Source organism: Leptosomus discolor, chromosome 9 (assembly GCF_034619465.1).
Source record: "Leptosomus discolor isolate bLepDis1 chromosome 9, bLepDis1.hap2, whole genome shotgun sequence".
Lineage (NCBI taxonomy): Eukaryota > Metazoa > Chordata > Aves > Leptosomiformes > Leptosomidae > Leptosomus > Leptosomus discolor.
The window spans coordinates 48,999,296-49,017,205 of record NC_141399.1 but is presented as its reverse complement, the minus strand read 5'-3'; the positions used below and the strand labels follow the sequence as shown (position 1 = coordinate 49,017,205).

The 17,910-nt window shown below is 57.5% G+C and overlaps 1 protein-coding gene across 2 annotated transcripts in view; it reads left to right on the top strand.

Moving 5' to 3' along the window:
* The window catches only part of MID2 (midline 2), a 72,404-nt gene that overhangs the window by 33,401 nt on the left and 21,093 nt on the right, over positions 1 to 17,910 (top strand). For both annotated transcript variants that reach the window (XM_086470618.1, XM_086470617.1), the window contains exon 2: positions 12,374 to 12,469. In XM_086470618.1, the coding sequence (XP_086326744.1) occupies positions 12,374 to 12,469 (96 nt within the window). The remainder of the gene's footprint in view (positions 1 to 12,373; positions 12,470 to 17,910) is intronic.

Here is a 17,910-nt window from a genome sequence, read left to right as displayed (position 1 = left end):
TTCTTCTGTTAAAAGTTCCTTGCCTTCCATGGCGGTTAAGCCTGTCCTTGTGGAGATGTTTTCCGCCTGGTCTGTTACAAGTTTGAGGGCTGTAGGGACAGACTCCAGAGGGATGCTCGGCCCAGGCCTTTTGCGCTGTCCTGCCCCCCTGAAGGCGTTGGGATCCCACTTCACTGACTGCGTGTGTCCCTGTGTAGGCTCCCTACAGGTCCTCCCTAGATCTTCTCCACATGTTGTACGTCCTCATAGTCCAAATTCATTTTAGTGTTTTGTGTTCAAGGGTATTTATGGTCTTTGTTTTTTTTCCTTAGGAAACTTTAATGGCAAAAATATTTGTTGATGCTCTTTAGTTAGTTTGTCCTCTTCTGCCTTTAATAATTGATCCCTAACGTTATCAGTGGCAGGTAGTTTCCTGCTACTCTGACGCTCCCTGTGTGCCTCAGATCAGTATTTGTCAAGCTTTTTTTCCTGGCAATCCCATCTCTGCAGGAGAGTAGGCTCTTAAGGGCTCTTCGTAGCCATGCCATTATCTGCAGCAAGAGTAGTTAACGTAATTGCGCTGTCGTTAGCGAACCCATGAAGGCTCATGTTCGCTGGAGTTGGTCTCCCCCCACCTTCCCTTCCCTTCCTTCTCAGGGCAGCTTCTAAGGGCAACTTTTATGTTATCCTTTGTCTTTGCCTACCTTGTATTCATATAACTCCTTCAAAGGATGCATCTTCTGTTCCACCACTCGACTCTTCCACGAGGATATACATATTTATGGGAACGAAGCCGTGTTGTCTATCTTTTATACTTTGAAAGGAGTTTTGCTCACTTTTGGCTTCAAAGCCGGTGGTAACGGGGTACTGCTGGCTACAGCCCCACTCCTGTTTCGTGTCTGACAGCCCTTCCTCAGCTGCAGAGCAGAGTGACTTTGCAGGGTGTGTTTTCTCAGGGTCTGATCTGTTCTCGAGCTGCATTGTTGTTAGATTTGTCCTCTGGTTACTTCCTTGCATTCAGAAGGGGTTCTCCAGATGCTCGGTGTGTTCTGGTCTCTGATCTTTTCTCCCTGTCTGAGGCTGTTAATCCGCGTTACAGGCTGTGCTTTGTTGCAAGTCCTTTGAAGTCGCTGCCTTCTAAGGGTTGTGCGTGTAACTTCTGCCTGACCTTGGCCCGGGTGCCGGGTGGGTTTCTCACCACCTGGCTCCTGAGGTGCTGCTGGTGGAGCTCTCTGGGCACGGGACCATGTAAGCCTTCCACCGCCCCGGGGTCTAGCAGACCCCAGGAGATCTAGCACGCCCCCGAAGTGGGATTTGGTCACCTCGGGTGTCTTTAAAGCACCAGGTAGCTCAGGACAGAACCTGCGCTGCTGCCAGCACGCGAATCCTCCATCCCCGGTGTGAGGACCTGCAGCAGGATCTCCGAGAGGTGAACGGAGCTTGTTCCCTTGCAACCTCCAGAGACTGACCAAGAAAAATCATCGGGCTGTTGCTTTTCTTGTTAAATGAAGCTGGTTTTCTAGCAAGCTGTCAGATTTGTCGTCTTCTCACCTGCGTGCGTGGGCAGGGGAGGGGACAGACGCTTGCTGGGGTGCCGTGGCTGCGTGCTTCAGGGCCCGGAGGTCAGGGAGGGCTGGAACGGAGGAGGCAGATGGTAAGTCACTGGATTTTGAAGGTTCCCACCTTGTTCCTAGTGAAGCATGTTGCAGGGGTGTTTTCCTGACTGTGACTTTTTTAGGAGGAGGAAGAACTTTGACCTTAAATTTTCCTAATTTTTGAACAGTTTTGGGTGGGTTTGCTCTTCCCAGCCTGGAGTCGCATGTGCTGGAGATGCTTGTGTCCCAGCCAATCCATCGGATGTCCTTTCGCATCAGTGGGGGGAGAGGTGCTGAGCTATGCACGGGCGCTTGGCCGGAGCTCGGGCTGCTCTGCTGAAGGTGTGTGTGGGAACCAGCCCCGCAGCCGCCTCCGTGCCGCGTCCTGGCAGTCGCTCCGGCGGGATGCTCAGGTCCGGAGTCACGTCTGCAGCGTGGGAGAGACAGAAAGGACTGGAGGCTGAAGAATGAGGGCTGAAAGAGCAGGTGGACACTTGCAGTGTCTTCCGTCTTTTTTTGTCTTCTCTCCTCAATTTTCGTGGTTTCGTAACTGTGGCAGAATAAGACAGAATAGTTATTAGTGGCTTATTTTTCCGACAGATGGGATTTCTCAGGGAGGCAGGGAGGCAGGCGATGCTCGGTTCCCGTGAGGACAGCAGAGCTGCTGCCAGTTTCTCCCAAGATGAGCTGTGGGGATTTCTGGGGCTGGCGTGGGTGGACTGTGGCTGGGCAGGGGCTGCTGGGGCTGCTGCTGGCTCTGGCTCCCACAGCACCCCGTAACCCAGCTGCCTGCGTGGCTCAGAGATGGGGAAGATGGGGAGGCTGGTTCCCCAGCAGCCCTTCCACCCCTTGGGACATGCGGCTGCCAGTGGTACCTACAACAGGGCATCAGAAAACGACCTCTCTGGACATCTTGGTACTGCTTTGGAAGAAACTAGGAATTGCTCACGAGAGGAGAATTCCTGGGAAAAGGCATTGCTTGGCGCAGTGGAAATCTTTTCCTTCCGCTCTGTCTTTTTAAAGGAATAAACAAAAGTAGCGGAAGGTGCACAAGTAAGCTCAGGACTCACCATAGTTTCGGAATTTTTACATCAAATGTAGCAAATTTAATAAGATGTCTGAAAATCACATTCTTTTAAGCTGAAAAGCACGCAGCCTGAACCGGGGGGTGAAGTCTCGGAGTATTTAAATAGGACAGCTCAAACAAGCAGATAATGGTTAGATGGCTTCAGGAATAAAAACCGGCTTGTCATAGTCAGGATGAATTTAATAAAATATTTAAACAATTTTCAACACTGCTGCGATGATACAGAAAACTGTGATAATATCCAGTAGTAGAAGAATTGCTTTGAAGAGATTAAAGGACACAAACACTGAAGGACCTAAATAAGCCGTGTGCATTTCTGCCGTGCTTTCGCCGAAGCGTTGGTTAAGCGAGCTCTGCCGTGCCGCGTTAGCTCCTTTCCGGGGCTGGATGGCTTTGGGCTGGAAGGTGAGGGGCTTGTTCCCGGGCTGAGGGGACCCAGCCTCTGCTGGAGGTTCGTTTGGTGGGAGCATGAGGGCTGAGCTGTCCCCTGGGCAGCGCCTGGTTTTCTCCTCCGGTGCCCAGGAGCTGCGGGCTGCCCACGCTGTGGTCCCATGGAACTGCTGCTGGAGCCCTCGCACCTTGTGGGGACTTAGGAGAAGGTCCAGTCACCCCATAACAGGGAGGGGGTCTCCGCTGGCTCGTTCTCATCCTTTTTCTCGTTTTACCCAGGAAAATGGGTCAACGTGGCTTGTCAGGGAACAGCGCGTTCCTTGGGAGACCCACTTGTGTGGACGAGCTCCAGCAGCAAGAGGTGATCCATCGCCAGCGCGCCGTTCCTCTTCTCTCTGCGGTGACGAGGACGGCCCCTGCCAAGGACTTGCAGGTGTTGGGGCTCTTACGGGATCTTTGCCTGAAGGAGCATTTTCGGAAGCAAAGCCCCTGTTTCTGTGTTTCTGTTAAGTAGCGCAGGGACAGAGCGAGCGAGCAGGGGAAATGTCAGTCCGCGAGATGCAGGCTAAGCAGCCAGACGGCAAAACTTGCCAAAACGATGCTGCAGACTGTAGTACTGGGTCTGTAACTAATCAGCAGCTTTGGAGAAATGACAACATTAAACTATTTCATGTGATTTTTCCCTCCCTTGGAACTGTGCGGGACAGCTTTGATTTATAGGAGAATTAGCACGCTCTCCCCGCCCCGTTCCTCAGGTTCCCTTTCTGTAGGAGCAGAAACGTTTTGTCGTGTTCCTGAGGAAACGAGGCCAAAAAGCGAGTTTCTGGGAGGAGGCGAACATGACCCTGGCTTGCTCCTGTTGACAGGAGCAGGTTTTACCCGCAGCCATTTCTTCCCTCTCGTTTCTTCAGTTGAGAAACCAGATGTACCTTAGGAAGACAAAAGCTCTGCGTGCGTACGTGTGTGTTGGTAGAAGCTGAAATCTCCGCCGTAGTTGAGGATGCGCTTCGGTGATGTCCTCGTGGTACGTCAAGATGTGCCGCAGGGACGGAGCGATGCTCAGGAGCGGTCCCAGACCCGGCGGCAGTAAGACCGTGCAGGGGTCCAGCAGTTTGCCACGTTCGGAGGACTGAGCTCGAGGGGGAGTGTGGTGGGCTTCGGAAAGGTGTGTGGGTGCAGTTGTGCAGCTGGACGTTCGTGGGAGGTGCTGTCCTCCTTGGCGGACAAGGACCGTCACTGGCAGGGGAGGGGAGAGGGGCCCTGACAAAGCTGCTGCGCCTTGCGGGAGAGTCCGGGAGGTGCTTTGGAGCCTGCAGGCCTTTGCAGCGCAATGTCCTGGGGCCTCTCAGCCTTCAGGTCTCTTTTCCAGGAGCTTCCAGCCCCAAGAGCTGTGGAAGGCAGCTGCGCTTCTGCCGATGGATGTCCCCCTGGCTAGGGGGGGTCGGTGGGGAGGGCGTACGGCCGGTGCAAGGGGCCACCCACGGCCGGGGGAGAGGAGCTCAGCGGGGCCAGGTGAGGGGAGCTCGCCCGTGTGTCTGCGCGCCTGGCCTCCGTCCCAAGCCCGTCTCCTCTGCACCTCGTTACGGTGTCTCGGGGCCAGGTCCCGGCGGGAAGACCCAGGAGCCAGGGTTGTGCTCACCACCTTGCCCCACGCAGGCATCCACAGCCCCGCGGCGCCTCGCTCGCGTGGCCGGCGTGGCTGCTGTAGCCCTGCCAGGCTGCAGGGTTCGATTTAACAAAACAGGCAAGGGAACTGCTCCTAAATTCATGGAAGGTCTGTCACTGGGAGCACGCGCCCCTTGGCAGCAGCTGGCTGTCGCCAGCATCCCCCCTGAAAAGCCAAAGGTGCCTTTGGTCGCGCCGGCCCATCCCCGCGGCCACCCGTGGGCCTCTCCAGCACAGCGTGGGTTTGCCAGGAGGACGGGATGCGCTTGCCGAAGCGGTTGTTGTTACCGATCCTGGGAGGGGGGAGGTTTCCTGACGGCTTCGCAGGGCAGCGCTCCCTGCGAGGTGTAAAGCTGTCGTGGCACCGGGGCCGCTTCAGCGGCACCAACGAGCATCCTCACACGAAGCTGACAGGGCTACGAACCCAGGTTCAAAAATACATGTCCTTCAATTTGAGTGCTTCTTCACCCCGACCGCGGGATTTTCCAGCTGCCTCAATTGGTTGTGAACCACATCTTTGTAAACCAAACAGGCTTGCTGTAACTCCCCTTGCGAGCAGTGCCGGTTCGGCTTCCATCCTCCCCTCATCCTGCCAAAAACCAGAGCTCGTCTGAAGCTGCGGGAGGAGAGGAATTTCCTGAGCGGGGTAAACAAGCCGTTCTCGTTACCACATCTTTGCTGCTGCCACGGAGACTTTCCCACTCCCCTACCTAGGAGCCCCCGACGACTGCTATGTTGTTAGTGGCCATGGGCTAGTGACAGGGCGGCAGAGCGCAGGGAGAAGCCCTGGCTGCTCCTCTTGCTTTCCTCCAGTCCCTTGGCACATCCAAGAGAGGAGCGGCTGCTGCCGTCCCATCTTTGTTATTAACTCCGTGGCTCTCCAGCATCAAACCTCTCCCCCTCACGAAGCAATTCACTGCTCGTGCTTTGTAGCCGCACTGTAACTCAGGCGGCTGCGCACGCGCCGATGGACCCTTCGTGTCACGTCCAGTCAAGGGCTCTTCTCGAGGAGGCGCTGCAGGGCGCAGATGACTTGCATGAAGATGCAGGTGGGATCCTTGGGGCACATGGACCACGCCAGGGTCTGCCTTCGACCCCTGCCCCGCTGCAAGGCAGGGGATGGGGCCGCAGCGGGCTGGGCGGCATCGGCAGCTATTGCGGCTGCGGTGCTTCGGGGTCACCGGCCTGAGGTTTCTGCAGCCTTGCGCCCACCGCGGGGGGATGCCGGCTCTTGGACAGGCCAGGGGAGCCTGGGAGGCTGCTCAACTCCTTGCGGCCATGTGCTGGGTGCTGCGTGGAAGAGTTTTGTCAGTCGCAACGTATTTTTTCCCGTATCCTTTCTGTTAGGGAAGGAGGATGTATCAGAAACATGTTGCCTTTTGGGTAAGCACATCTGTGGGCAGAAAACCCTCCTCCCTGCCTGAAAGCACCCGCTCGCTCTGCTCAGCCCCTTCCTGCGGGCTGCAGACCCTTCCCCGCCCTCCGGCTGCTGGCGTGTGGCTCCGTGCAGGTCACGGGGGGCTGCGGCTCAGCCGACCTTTTGATGTCACTGCTCATCAGGCACGTGGTCGCTTGCCTGCGTGTGTGTGTCGGGCAAAGAGCGTTTCCCTTCCTGCTGACGGGGTGCGGGACTTTGGGCCCTACCAAAGAGTTTTACCTTGATGTGTAGCCAGGCCCCGGGGAGCTGCTGAGAACATCACCTGCAGCGCCGACGTCCAGAGCAGTAAAACCCACAGCAATTACGTGAAGGGTAAAAAGCCCTTGCTGTCTCCTTAGGTGATGGGTTTGGAGCAGCCTGATTGCCTCTCCTTGGAGGAAATGTGTTTCTCATTTCGAGGGAGCCTGGCAGGAGCAGCCGCTGGCAGCCTTTCTGAAGGAAACGAGGGCTTGAGAGGGGCGGGAGCGTCCCAGGGAGGTCCCTGCCAGCGCGGGCTCCGTGCCCCAGGCAGATTTCTGCACAGGTTTGGCTGCTCTCATTAGGCTGGTTTTGGGGCCATCCAGGAATTAAGCACCAGAGCTGCTGGGAACCTGCTGAGCCTGTAATGGTGTCGCATGGGGGGTGGATGTGTGAAGCCCGGCCAGCGGGGGGGGGGGGGTGGGGTGGGGGGGGGTGCGTTGCAAACCCAGCGTGTTTTGTTATCTCTCGTGAGGCAAGACACAAGAGGGGTTTGCTCCCCATAACTGGACAGGTTCAAGCAATGCTGGTTAGCTCGGTGCAAAAGGAGATGCTCAAGCAGAGCCGTTAAGATGCAAATCCAATATGTACTAGTTGGGCAGTGGCACGACAAACAGCTGCAAATTTTACATTCAGTTAGCCCTGTTGACTTGGGGGTTTTCTTCTTTTGTTTTTCTCTCCTGGATTAGAATTCCCAAGGAGACACTAGATGAGTATGTGCTCGTGCAGCCTGCGTGGAAAGGCTGAGTGGAGGAGCTGCTCCTCTGATGCTGCCTGCCCGCCTCTGCACCCCTGGCCCTGCTCAGCCCAGCAAAGCTTCCCCCCCCCGGGCTCATTCCTACCTCTCTTCTATCTCATTGCGAAGCGGAGCATGACCACTGGAACGGTGGATTTGCCCCACTGAGAGCAGGACCCAGCCCCATGCCTTGCTGGGCCGGGATAACTCCGTGTGTGGGGTGATGGGGATGGGCTGGGGCCGCCCCAGGACTCCAGGTTGGGGGCCGAGGCATCGCTCGAGCACCGCACGCTGGGGCAGCACAGTCGACTCCCACCGCGGGACTCATGGTGCCGCTCGGGTGGCTGTGGTGGGGAGCCCTGTGCTGTGACACACCCGCCACCGTGTCCCCTGCACCCCCAGCCACCAGCCCTGCTCCCCGGGGGGGGCTTTGCTCCAGAGCTGCTTCCCAAGCCAGCATGAAGGTGAGCGTAGAAAGAGCCAGTCGGGGTTTAAACCTGATAAATAATCAGGGTTTAAACCTGATAAACATATTCAGAGCTGCCCTTAATTGCTCCGACTGGGCTGGGGGTGCTGCTAGCTGTCTTTGCAGCGCACTGAATTGCGCCCTCAGTGCGTCCTCGCCTGTTGGTCAAGTGCTTCCCCTCCATCCCTGTCCCCCTCCATGGGGGTGACCTATGGGTGGGATAAATAACCACCAGAGCCTGGCTCAGGTCTCCTGCTCTGGACTCTCCGCAGCACAATTAGAAAAGCATCAGAACCTCGCCGTAACAAATCCCTTGGTTTTCTAGGTCAGCTCTGCCGGTTCGGGTGATACCAGGCACTGAAAGCTGGCAGTTTATTTCAGCTTTTACTCAGTGTGTTTTGCTCCAAAGCGACTTAAAATGCGTTAATGTCACAAGGCAGGAGCTGCGGGAGCCACTCGGCAGCTCAGTCGTGTCTTTCTGTCACTTGTCCTATTGTCTGGGGAGACGCGTTTAGCAGAGGCAGGCAGTGATTGCTTATCGTATTTCTATTGTTTTTTTGCTGGGGGCTGGGAATTGCTTATAAACGTCATCTCAGAGGGATGTGTCGCTGCCAGGGTTGATGGTGGGAAATAGCAGGTGGGCTCCGTGCTCAGTCCTCTCGCTGCCTGGCAGGGAGGGGAGATGGGGGCGGGAGCATCCGCCGGCACGGGAGAGGTGCGGGGGCTCCGGACCTGCCGTGGCCACAGAGAAGAGCCCGGTCTGTGCCGTGCTCGCCAGCGCCCGGGTGTTCGGTTTGGCAGTGCGGAGGCAGCTCTCGTTTGTGGAGCTGGGAGGACGCTGCACAAGCACCCCGTCACCCTCCCTCCCCAAAATGCACCTCGGAGGGAGGCAAATGGGGTCAGGAGTGACCCTGGGGGGAGCTGGCAGCAGCTGACCCAGGCTGGCTGCCGCTTCCCAGGAGGAGCCACGCTGGCGTGGCCGAGCCGAGCCCCGTCAGTGTCCCTCGTCCCCACGGAGCCAGCGGGTGCCTGGGGCAGAAGCTCAGTGCAAACCAGCGGTTTGGCCAGGGACACGGATGTGGGTTTTCCATGGCTCCAGCAGCGCCATGCAGGGTGCCATCAAGAACTTTTAATTGTGGTTTTAAAATCGGACCACCTCCCACAGGAGCAATCGTGACAGACTCCGGGTACCCTGGGTAATGTACTGGTGGCATCTGGCTTTCCTGCACTGCTCCAAATTGGGCAGAGGACACCCAGCAGCATTCCTGTGCTGCGCCAGGAGACCTGACAGCGCACCTTCAGCCGCCAAGGGCTCGGCCGTGCGTCCTCAGCCCGGCAGAAATCCCCCTGGCTGCCGCAGGTGCCCTTCGCCGGCACCCTTCTGGTGAAGCTGGTGAATGCTGGCAGCAGCCGGGGACACTTTTCCCGGACGCTTGGCAGCCCCGGGGGTCGGGGCCGGCCAGTGGGCATGCGGGGAGGCATTTCGCAGCTGGTTTGACTTTCGTGCGCGCGCGTGTGTTTGGGGATGCACGTGCGGTTTGTGTGTGGGGTACATGGAGGCAGCGGGGCAGGGACCCGCATCCCATGTCGGAGGCGATTATAAGTGAACAAGGGCAATGAAAAAAGCCCTAAATAAATCACTGAAAGGAAACACTGTCTGGTTTTGGCTGCCCATGCAAGAAGATAAATGTGGAAAGCTGGCCCTGTAATAAGGCAGAGCCGGATGACACCCTCCCGAGCCCTCTCGGCCGCCGCAGCAGCGCTGGGGCTGGCTGCGCGGCGGCGTCAGCACAGGGCAGCGGCAGCAAAAGCCCCCCGTGCCGCCGACAGCCTTTGCACTCCCCTGTCCGAGGCTTTTCCGAGCTGCAGGACACTCCGGATTCTCCTGTCCCACACCCGGGGATCCCACTGGTGGAGAAGACCCGAGGCTCGCATGGCCCAGAGCCCATGGGACTCAGACCCCGCGTCCCTCACCAGCCCCAGCCAGACTGGGTCTGTGCGGTGCTCCCGGGCGGCTCGGTGGGGACCCAGCCGAGGGGTCGCTGCCCATTGTGCACACAGCTGAATGAGACGGGAACGTTGGTTCCTGCGCGTCGGTGCCACGTGATCCGGCTCCGTCGGTTGGTGCTGAATACCTTTACGTTGCCTCTGGTCACCTGCAGGTAGAGGAGGTGCAGCCGTGTCCGAGCTGCCGGAGAGGGTCCGATCCCGGCCGGGTGTTCTGTGGGAGCTGCTGGGCTGGGGAGGGCTCGGCCGCTTTCCCACGCTGGCCCTGTCCATGCACTCGCCGTCCCCGGGCGAGCGGGTTTCTGTCCCCCCAGCAACGCGGTCCCTTCGTCTCACCGAGCGCCAACAACTTCTGCTCAAGGGCATGGTGGTGTCTCCTTTTTATCTCTTTTTCTCACTTCTCAATTGCAGGGAAATCAACTCTTCTGTATTTCAGGCCAGAAGGTGAATGTTTGGGGAAATTATGAGCACGTTACAATGCAATTAAAAACTAACTCCTGTATTTGCTGTAATTTATATATACCTACAAAATAACCAGCTGGTGTAATCAAAGCTTCTCCTGTATTTTGCTTGGTTCAGCAAATCAAGCAGAAGGAAATGGCTCCATCTGCATTCTCACGTGCTGCACGAGGGTTTGCAGCAGCCAGAGGTGCCTTGCGAAGGAGCCCGGCAAAACCGGGGAGCAGCGAGGGAGGGTCCTTGCTGGCTGAGCCGTCATTAATATGAGTAAAACACCGCTGCAGTGTCAGCGTACCCTTAACGAAGGGATGAGTGCTCAGGGGCAGGTTTGGGGCGTGTTTGGTGGGGGGAGGGGGAGCAATTGTTTTCCCCTGGAAAACTTGGGATGCTGCAAACGTGTTTTGGATGCGTGTGCTTCAAAGAGTGTGTCTCGAGTTCGTCCCCCCTCCCTGCCCTCCATCAACAGCCCTGGAACATTAAAGCAGATCGGCTGCAATTTCAAAGCTGCGACTTCAGTGCAGCCGAATTGGTGAGGAGGAAGATAATTAGCAAGTTAAATGTTCAACGCTTTAGTCAAATTATGTTTAATAATATTGAGCTGTAAGGAAAGAGGGTGGCAGGAGCTGTTAGCAGCTGGCTTTTTCATTATCGATACAGCATTGTCGTGCAAAACACTTTCCCCTTAATGAAGGCACCCTGGGTTTTACTTCATTTTTCAAGCCTGTTTCTGTGTTCTGCTTCGCCTGCCGTTGGCTAGCAATTTGCAGGATTGCAAACGAGCTCGGAGTATTTTGGGAGCCAGTGGTTTTTCAGGAATGAATGCTTTGCCTGTGCCTCATGACTATGATTCAAGTTCTCTTGGCTAACTAGCCCCCAAATTATCTGCGCGTGCAGAGAAGGGCCGTGTTTATGGGTCTGCTGGAGTCTCGATGAAAGCCTCGGACTGCAGTTTCTAGCCGGGGATGAATAAAACACTGCGGGGATCCTCTTCCAGCCCTGAGGTTTAAAATATTAATAGGATATCATTCTCCCAACAAGCGTTGCAACAGGTAGTGAGCACTTTGTTATAAAACATTTCCTCTTAGTGGAACCGCGTATTTTACTGGAAGCGTGGTGTCACTTAAATTATTGAGATCCAAAAAAATACACGTCCACTGCGTGTCCACAGATATCAAAATCTTTCCAAACGGGCTCTTTCTCCACGCTCCGCTGGATCCCGTTCTGCTCCGTGAGTGTCGCAGCCCGCGGGTGCCAAAGCAGACAGAGCTCCTCGGGGATCCCCGCACCGCTTGGGTCGTGATCCACTGGCAGCGACCCGCTCCCACGAGAGACAGCGGGGGAGCTGGGAGGGGAAGTGCCGGTGGCTTGTGGCGGGGACCACAACCTTCTCCCGGGAGCCTTTTGCCTCCGGGGCTGACAGAGGGTGAGGAGGGGAGAGCGGGGATGGGAAAGAGCAGCGGCGCATTCCGAGCGGGCAGCCTTCCCGCCCGGCCACCGAGGGCGAACGGCTCTTTGTGCTCTTGTGGAAAGGTGGGATGTGGTGGGAGGGAACAGCCAAACTCGGCCGGGTTTCGGTGCAGCCTGGCGGGCACCAGGGAGGGTTTCGCCCCTGCTGCCTGGCAGAGGCTGCCGGTCGCTGGCTGCCCGCGCCGGGCGAGCTGTCCCCGTGGCTTGGTCGGGAGCTGCCACGTCGCTCTGCTGCCTGTGCTGGTGTTGCTCGGCAGAGATGGTTTGCAAAGGAGAGGTCCCTCTCCTGTGGTCCTCGTTTGGCTTCCTTACCACGTGCAAAACAAAACTGGTGGAGGAAATAGCTGCGCTGGCTCTTCCCTGGCAGAAACACGGGGAGCAGCACGTTTAGTCTCTCCCACCTTGTCAGAGGGTTCAGCAGCAGCACGTGGTTTGAGAACATTTCTGAGAAATGTTGATACTCCTGATGTTTTTCTGGCTGCCCGTGAAGTTTTCCAGGGAACGCAGGAGAAACTCAGCGTTGCTGCAGGAGCACAACCCACCCCGGCTTCTCAGACTGTCTCCTAAGGAGCAGCAAAGGGCAGACCCCATGCTGTCCCCTCCGCCTGGTGACCTCCTCGGTGGCTCCCCCGTCCTGGGCTGAGCACTCGCACAGCCCACCACCACGGGCAGGAGCTGGCAAGAAACCCAGGAGCCTCTGCCCAAAGTTCGTCAAGTTGTCGCTTCCTCAGGCAGCATGTTGGGTGGCAAATGGTCTCGGTTGCTAATGGGGGACTGGGGACAATCCTCCAGCTTTGCTGATCTTTTCGTTTTTTCTCTTTCTTTTCTCCCGTTTCTGGACTCACAGCAAACCCTGGAGACGAATCTCACCAACCTGGTTAAACGCAACAGTGAACTGGAGAACCAGATGGCCAAGCTGATACAGATCTGCCAGCAAGTGGAGGTTGGTGAGAGCCATCAGGGGACCGGGGCGGTGTTGGGGAAGGGGCACTGGGAAGCTCCAGTGCTCTGAGGAAAGAGGAAAGGGTTATTTGGGGTGTCTCTAGCCTATAATCCCATTTTAGTATCCCAGGGCAGTGGCTGCAGCTTCCACACCTGTGTCTCCTGTAGCTTTTGAGCCGTCCCACCTCAGCCCCTCTCCGCGGGCTGCTGCTTGGCTGCAGTTCCTCGGGACAGAGCCCTGCGCTCGCCACCGAACCTCGTTGAGCCTCACCCTGCTCGTTAGAGCTCTTTTCCTCGTCTCTCTCATTCAGTCTCAGTTCAGGGCCGGCCCAGCAGCATAGGCAGAGTGACTTGGCCCCAGCCCCTCATTGCCGGCGGGGACGTTGTCCCCATCCTTGCGGTGACAGCAGCTTCCCCTGGCAGGGCAAAGCTGGTCCCAGCCTTCCTCCCAGTTTGTGGCGGCTGGTCCTCTTCCCCGCTTTCCTTCCTCCCCCCAGATGCCCGCGCTCTGCCTCCCTGCGTCCTTCCTGCCGTCAGGGATGGCGATTGCGATCTCTCCTGCCTGAGCCCTCGGTTCTGTAGCGGAATAGCAACGCTCAGGCTTAAGCCCGCAGCCAGCGGGAAAGGCTTTGTAGCAGGGATTACAGAGAGCAGGGAGGAAGAGAGGAGATCACCTCTAATCCTGCTGAAGAAAGGGACGCGCCTGACCTTGCTGCTGTGACCACTTGATCTGCAGAGCCCTTTGTGCTCGCACCGTCTGCCTGCCCGGCCGAGGGAAGGGGCTGCGCGGGCTGTGCGCGGGAGAGCGGTGCCAGCAGAGCGACACCGCTCCTGGCTGCGGCGCCGGAGCCAGGAGTTCATGAGCGATGCACTCCCGTGGAAGATATTCCAGAGGAAGAAGGCGGTTGATACCTCACTGTTGTTTCAAAGTGCACATACCAATTAATAGCAAATTAATTTGTTTACTGAAGTGATACACGGAGAGAGGCTGTGGCAATTAGTTTCTTCTTAATGGGCCATTGATCCTCTTGGTTGCTAAATCAAGCAGCAGTTCCTTGAACCAGCACCTTTCCGGAGAACAAAAACACCAGGCTGCTGCGGGCGTCACTGACGTGGATTCAGGGCGAGTTTGCCGTTGCCTGAACAAACGCAACGGCCGCTTGCTTCACCCTTGGTCGCTCCAGCCCTCGCTGCAGGGAATCCGGCCCTGCGGCTTCCCCCTCGTGGGCCAAGCGGCCAGCGGGGATGAGGGGTGCTCTTTGTGCCGACTGGAGTCGTTCGCCCGTAGCTAAGCACGTGGGGATGCGTTTGCACCGGGAGCTGCAGCTGGTTCTTCACCATCTGCCTCTCGGAGAGCGACGGGGGCTCTCGGGCCAGGAAGGTCCTCCTGAACCTCCGTGTTTCCTGCAGGCAGCATCAGCGTTTTGTGCTTTGCTCACTCCATAAGGTCCTTGTCGCTGTCCTGATGATCTGGAGAGAGGAGAAGAGTGCAAAAGCCCTTTCTGAAGGTGCCAGCGGTGCCGCGTGCTCTGCCAGCAGCTGCGAGCCGCTGTCGGATGCAGCTCCACACGCGAGGAGGAGGGAGCCAAGGCACGCTCTGGGTTTCCACACCGGAATAAGGAGCAGAAAAATCAGACCCAGGGTTTGCAGCACCGCTGGTCTTCCCGGGCGTGGCTGCCCCGATGCTCCAGCGTCGCTCACGTTGTCCTGCTTCTCTGCAGGCGTGTCGTGGCAGGGAGAGGATTTGGGGCTCTGCAGCAGGAATGGCTTTTGCCGGAGGTGTCTCTCCTGGGCTGCCTCTTTCCCCCAGGGCTCAGCGGGTTTGGAGGGTCTGTGGTGAAGCAGATAGCAAATGGATGTCTCACAGGCAGAGGAGGAGCCGGAACATCCTTGCAGAGCCCTGGTGACGGTCACCAGCACTCACTGCTCTTACAGGTCATGCTTTGACTCCAGGAACCCACCAGGGATGGAGCAGGGATGCATCTGGATGTGCCAGGATGATGAGGTGTCCTTCCAAACCTCCTCCTCCTCTGAATCCAGCTCCAGTGTCTTAACAAACTGACCTGTGGTGAACTGAGAGCTATTTGGTGTTTATTTCTGATTTTGGAAGTTTCAGACCTCTAGGCTGTAGTTTTCACATAGTTTAGGAGTTTTCAGCTTTGTCAGTCATTCTGCTTAAAATAGCAGTTGAAATACGTTTCTCAGCCTCACTGAATATGCAGTCCTGCCCTTCAGAGGCACCTTTTCAGAGAGCACGTTAAAGTGTGAAGTAGAAAATATCTCTGCCCCTCTGTGCTCCCCCCTGAGCCCGAACGCGGGGGATTTTGCCCCCGAGCTATTTGTGGACACTGCAGATGGGCGGACGCAGATGATCCCAGCGCTCTCTGCCCCCCAGCTCGTGTTCCGGGTCAGTCCCACGTTGCGCCCAGGAAACGGTGCCACCGGCACCCTGGGGTGCAGAGGGAGGCACTCCAGAGGAGGGCACCGCCAGTGTCCCCAAGCCACCGTGCTGGCACTGCAAGGCGTGACTCGCTCCGGCGCGGTGCGTGGGAGGGTGCTGCTGGCAGGGGGCGAAGGGGCCGGATCCCGTGTCAGCGATCGAGGGGTGGACCAAAGAGAGCAGGTAATGACCCTACAACGGGTAAAACACCAGGGTGGGTAGCGGGGGTACCCACGCTGGTCTCCCCGTGGGGAGGGCAGTGGGAGGTGCTGCCCGTGTAGCTGCTCTTGCACGGCAGGTGGTGGCCCTCGGTGCCACGGCAGCCGCAGGGCTGGCCCCAGTGCAAACTGGTGCGTGTCCCCTGGGGCACAGCTGCCTTGCTACGTAGTCAGAATCCTGTTGATGGTTTCGGGGGTGACAGCGCTGTGGGGGTGGGAAGGGGTGCTCTGCTCCATCTCCGAGCTGGGCTGCTGCTGGGGCGTGGAGGAGGAGGAGGTTTGTCTGGCGCCTCGGGCTGAGATGATGTTCCTCATCCCTCCACAAGCTGCAGCGTGAGCTCTTTCCAGGTTTGAGTTTTACCATTTCTTTGTGTTGTAGGGCTGTATTGTCCCTAGCACGTTTCCCCCCGCCCCCACTGGGAAGGGTGGAGGATTTAATGACTAAAAGCTCTCCCCCACACCCAGCGTTCCTACAGTCGTAGCACCCGCCAAGTCTTCACCCCCAATGCAGCAATCACCTGGGAACCAGCTCATCCTAATAAAAAGTGGTCCAGCCGGTACCTGCCTGTGCCTGAGCCAGGGCCTTCACCAGCGGAGCTGTGTTGGTCTGAAATCCCACCACCGTGCTCTTGGGGCTGGGACCCTGGCCTGGAAACGTTCCTTTTTGGGCAGAAGGCAGCTGGGAGAAGCTGTGGTGGCCTCTGCAGCTGCATCTGCCTTCAGTCCCCCAGAGCAGAGCACTGGCTGAGCTGCAGGTTTCTTGCCCCGGGTAGGCTTTTAGGTTTAGGATTAATTTAACCAGGAGCCCCGGGTTTCTGCTTGGCGTGCCAGGCTGGAGGGGGAGCCCGGCACTTGCTGAAGGACCCCCACCACTTCTCCTCCTGCTGCTGTTTTTTCAGTCCTGGCACCCAGGGCTCCCTCCCGCCAGCAGTAGCGAGCACCGGGGCTGCAAACGCTCGCAGACAGCCCCGATTTTGTGCTCCTGGGAAATGCAAGTGACGGCCACCTCCGTCTGCGCCCGTGCCTTGAGGGGCCAGCGTGCTGCCGGCATCCTCTGCAGCAGCCCGGGCTGCAAGGAGCGCCGTCGCCTTTGCTGCCGCCAGCGCAGATGGCTGCAGGCTCCGGGCCGTGGGTCTGACTCCCCCTCTGCTACCTTGCAGCAGATTTGGAAGATTATCCGCTGTTTTTTTCTCGGTGGAGTTATCTTTGCAGACCATCAGCTGTCTCCCACTTCAGCGTTGCATAATCTGCTGGCCAGGTTTAAAAAAAGATTTTGTATGAAATGTGTTTAACTCTGGGTTGCCTTCAGACTTCCCCACTGCTTCACATAGCTTTGGGAGTACAAAATGAAGAAAGCCCATTTATGTCCTCGAGTGCACTCTTTAATTTAAGTGATAGGGCTCAATGCCTCTTCTGTAAAGTGTATCCCCCCTTCCTGGCCATCCCCCTGAGGATGCTGGTCTTTCCTGGAGACAGAGGACTGAAACCCCTCCCTGTGCTTTCACTGCACTCTTTGCAGGAATGGAGGAGCCGCTCGTGCTGGTCCGCCTGTTGACAGCATCCGCCCTTCACGGCCCAGGAGCTAGGATGTCTCCTTGCTGCTTTCCCCAAAAGCGTGTTGAGAGCCGTGCAGCCTGCTGGCAATGCCCTCCTGCCTGGTGGGCGTCTTGCTGGCCAGCAGGGGAGGGAGGGCGTACGTGATCTCCCCATGGTCAGGTTTTGGTAGGTGCTAAGCAGCAAAGTTATCATCTTGGCCAATCATCCATGTGGCAGAGGCCACAAGGAGACAGACCTGGTCTGGAAGAGGCCAGACCGTGTCCAAGGTGGTTTGCCATAGCTGATCAGACCTGAAGGTGACTTTTGGGAAGCTCTGGCCGGTCTGTTTGTGTCGTCTTTAGTCCCCTGCTGGGACTGACTCAGGTGCCAAGGTCTACACGAGGTCTCCTCATCTCCTCCTCTCGGTCCAGCGATTCTGGGGGGCAGGGTGGGAGGAAGAGCTGATTGGGCCGTGTAGCACATTGTATTTCTCTGCCACAGAACCATAAATACTGGGAATGAGGTTAGGGAGGGAGGAATGTCAGCGGCAGTCTGGCAGACGGCTGTGATCATGGAAGTGCTGTTTGATGCTCGCTCCGTTACTCCACTGGGGGCCGGTCCAGCTGAAGCTGTGTGTCTCGCACTGGGAACTGTGGTTAGGAGGGGATGGTGTAAGGAGGAGATTATGGGTTTGAGCATCACCAGGCTCCCCTTGTCGTGAGCCCAGAACAAAATCCATTAGGGGACGGTGCCCCAGTTTAGGAACTGAACTGCAAGCGCCATAAGAAATTTGCCTTGAGCTGGAGAAAGCTTAAAGATTTATTATGGCCTGGGCACACATCCTGCCAGACCTTTGCACTACGTGGACACGGGGCTTTTCAGAGCAGCAGGTCCTGCCAGCAGCATCTGGTGCCTTTTGGGTTTTTTTTTAGGGGGAAGATGGCTATTTGTAAAAGGCTTTGCTCAAAGAGAGGCTCTCGAGGAGCGCTCCGAGACCACCGGCCACTGTAAGCGCCATGCTGTGGCTGGAAATAAGGGTGACGGAGGCGTCTGTGGAGCCCGGGGCTGCCACCCTGCCTGCCACGGCGAGCGGCCAGCGCAGAGGCGGGGTGGCTACACCAGCCCGACCTGTTGCTGCCCGGAGCTGGTTCAGCCCTTTCATCGAGACCCCACACGGCGGTTCCCGATGTGCCTGTCGCAGCCCCCCGGGCTCTGCCTGCGCTCCCTCCCTCTGCCCGCGCCGGGCGG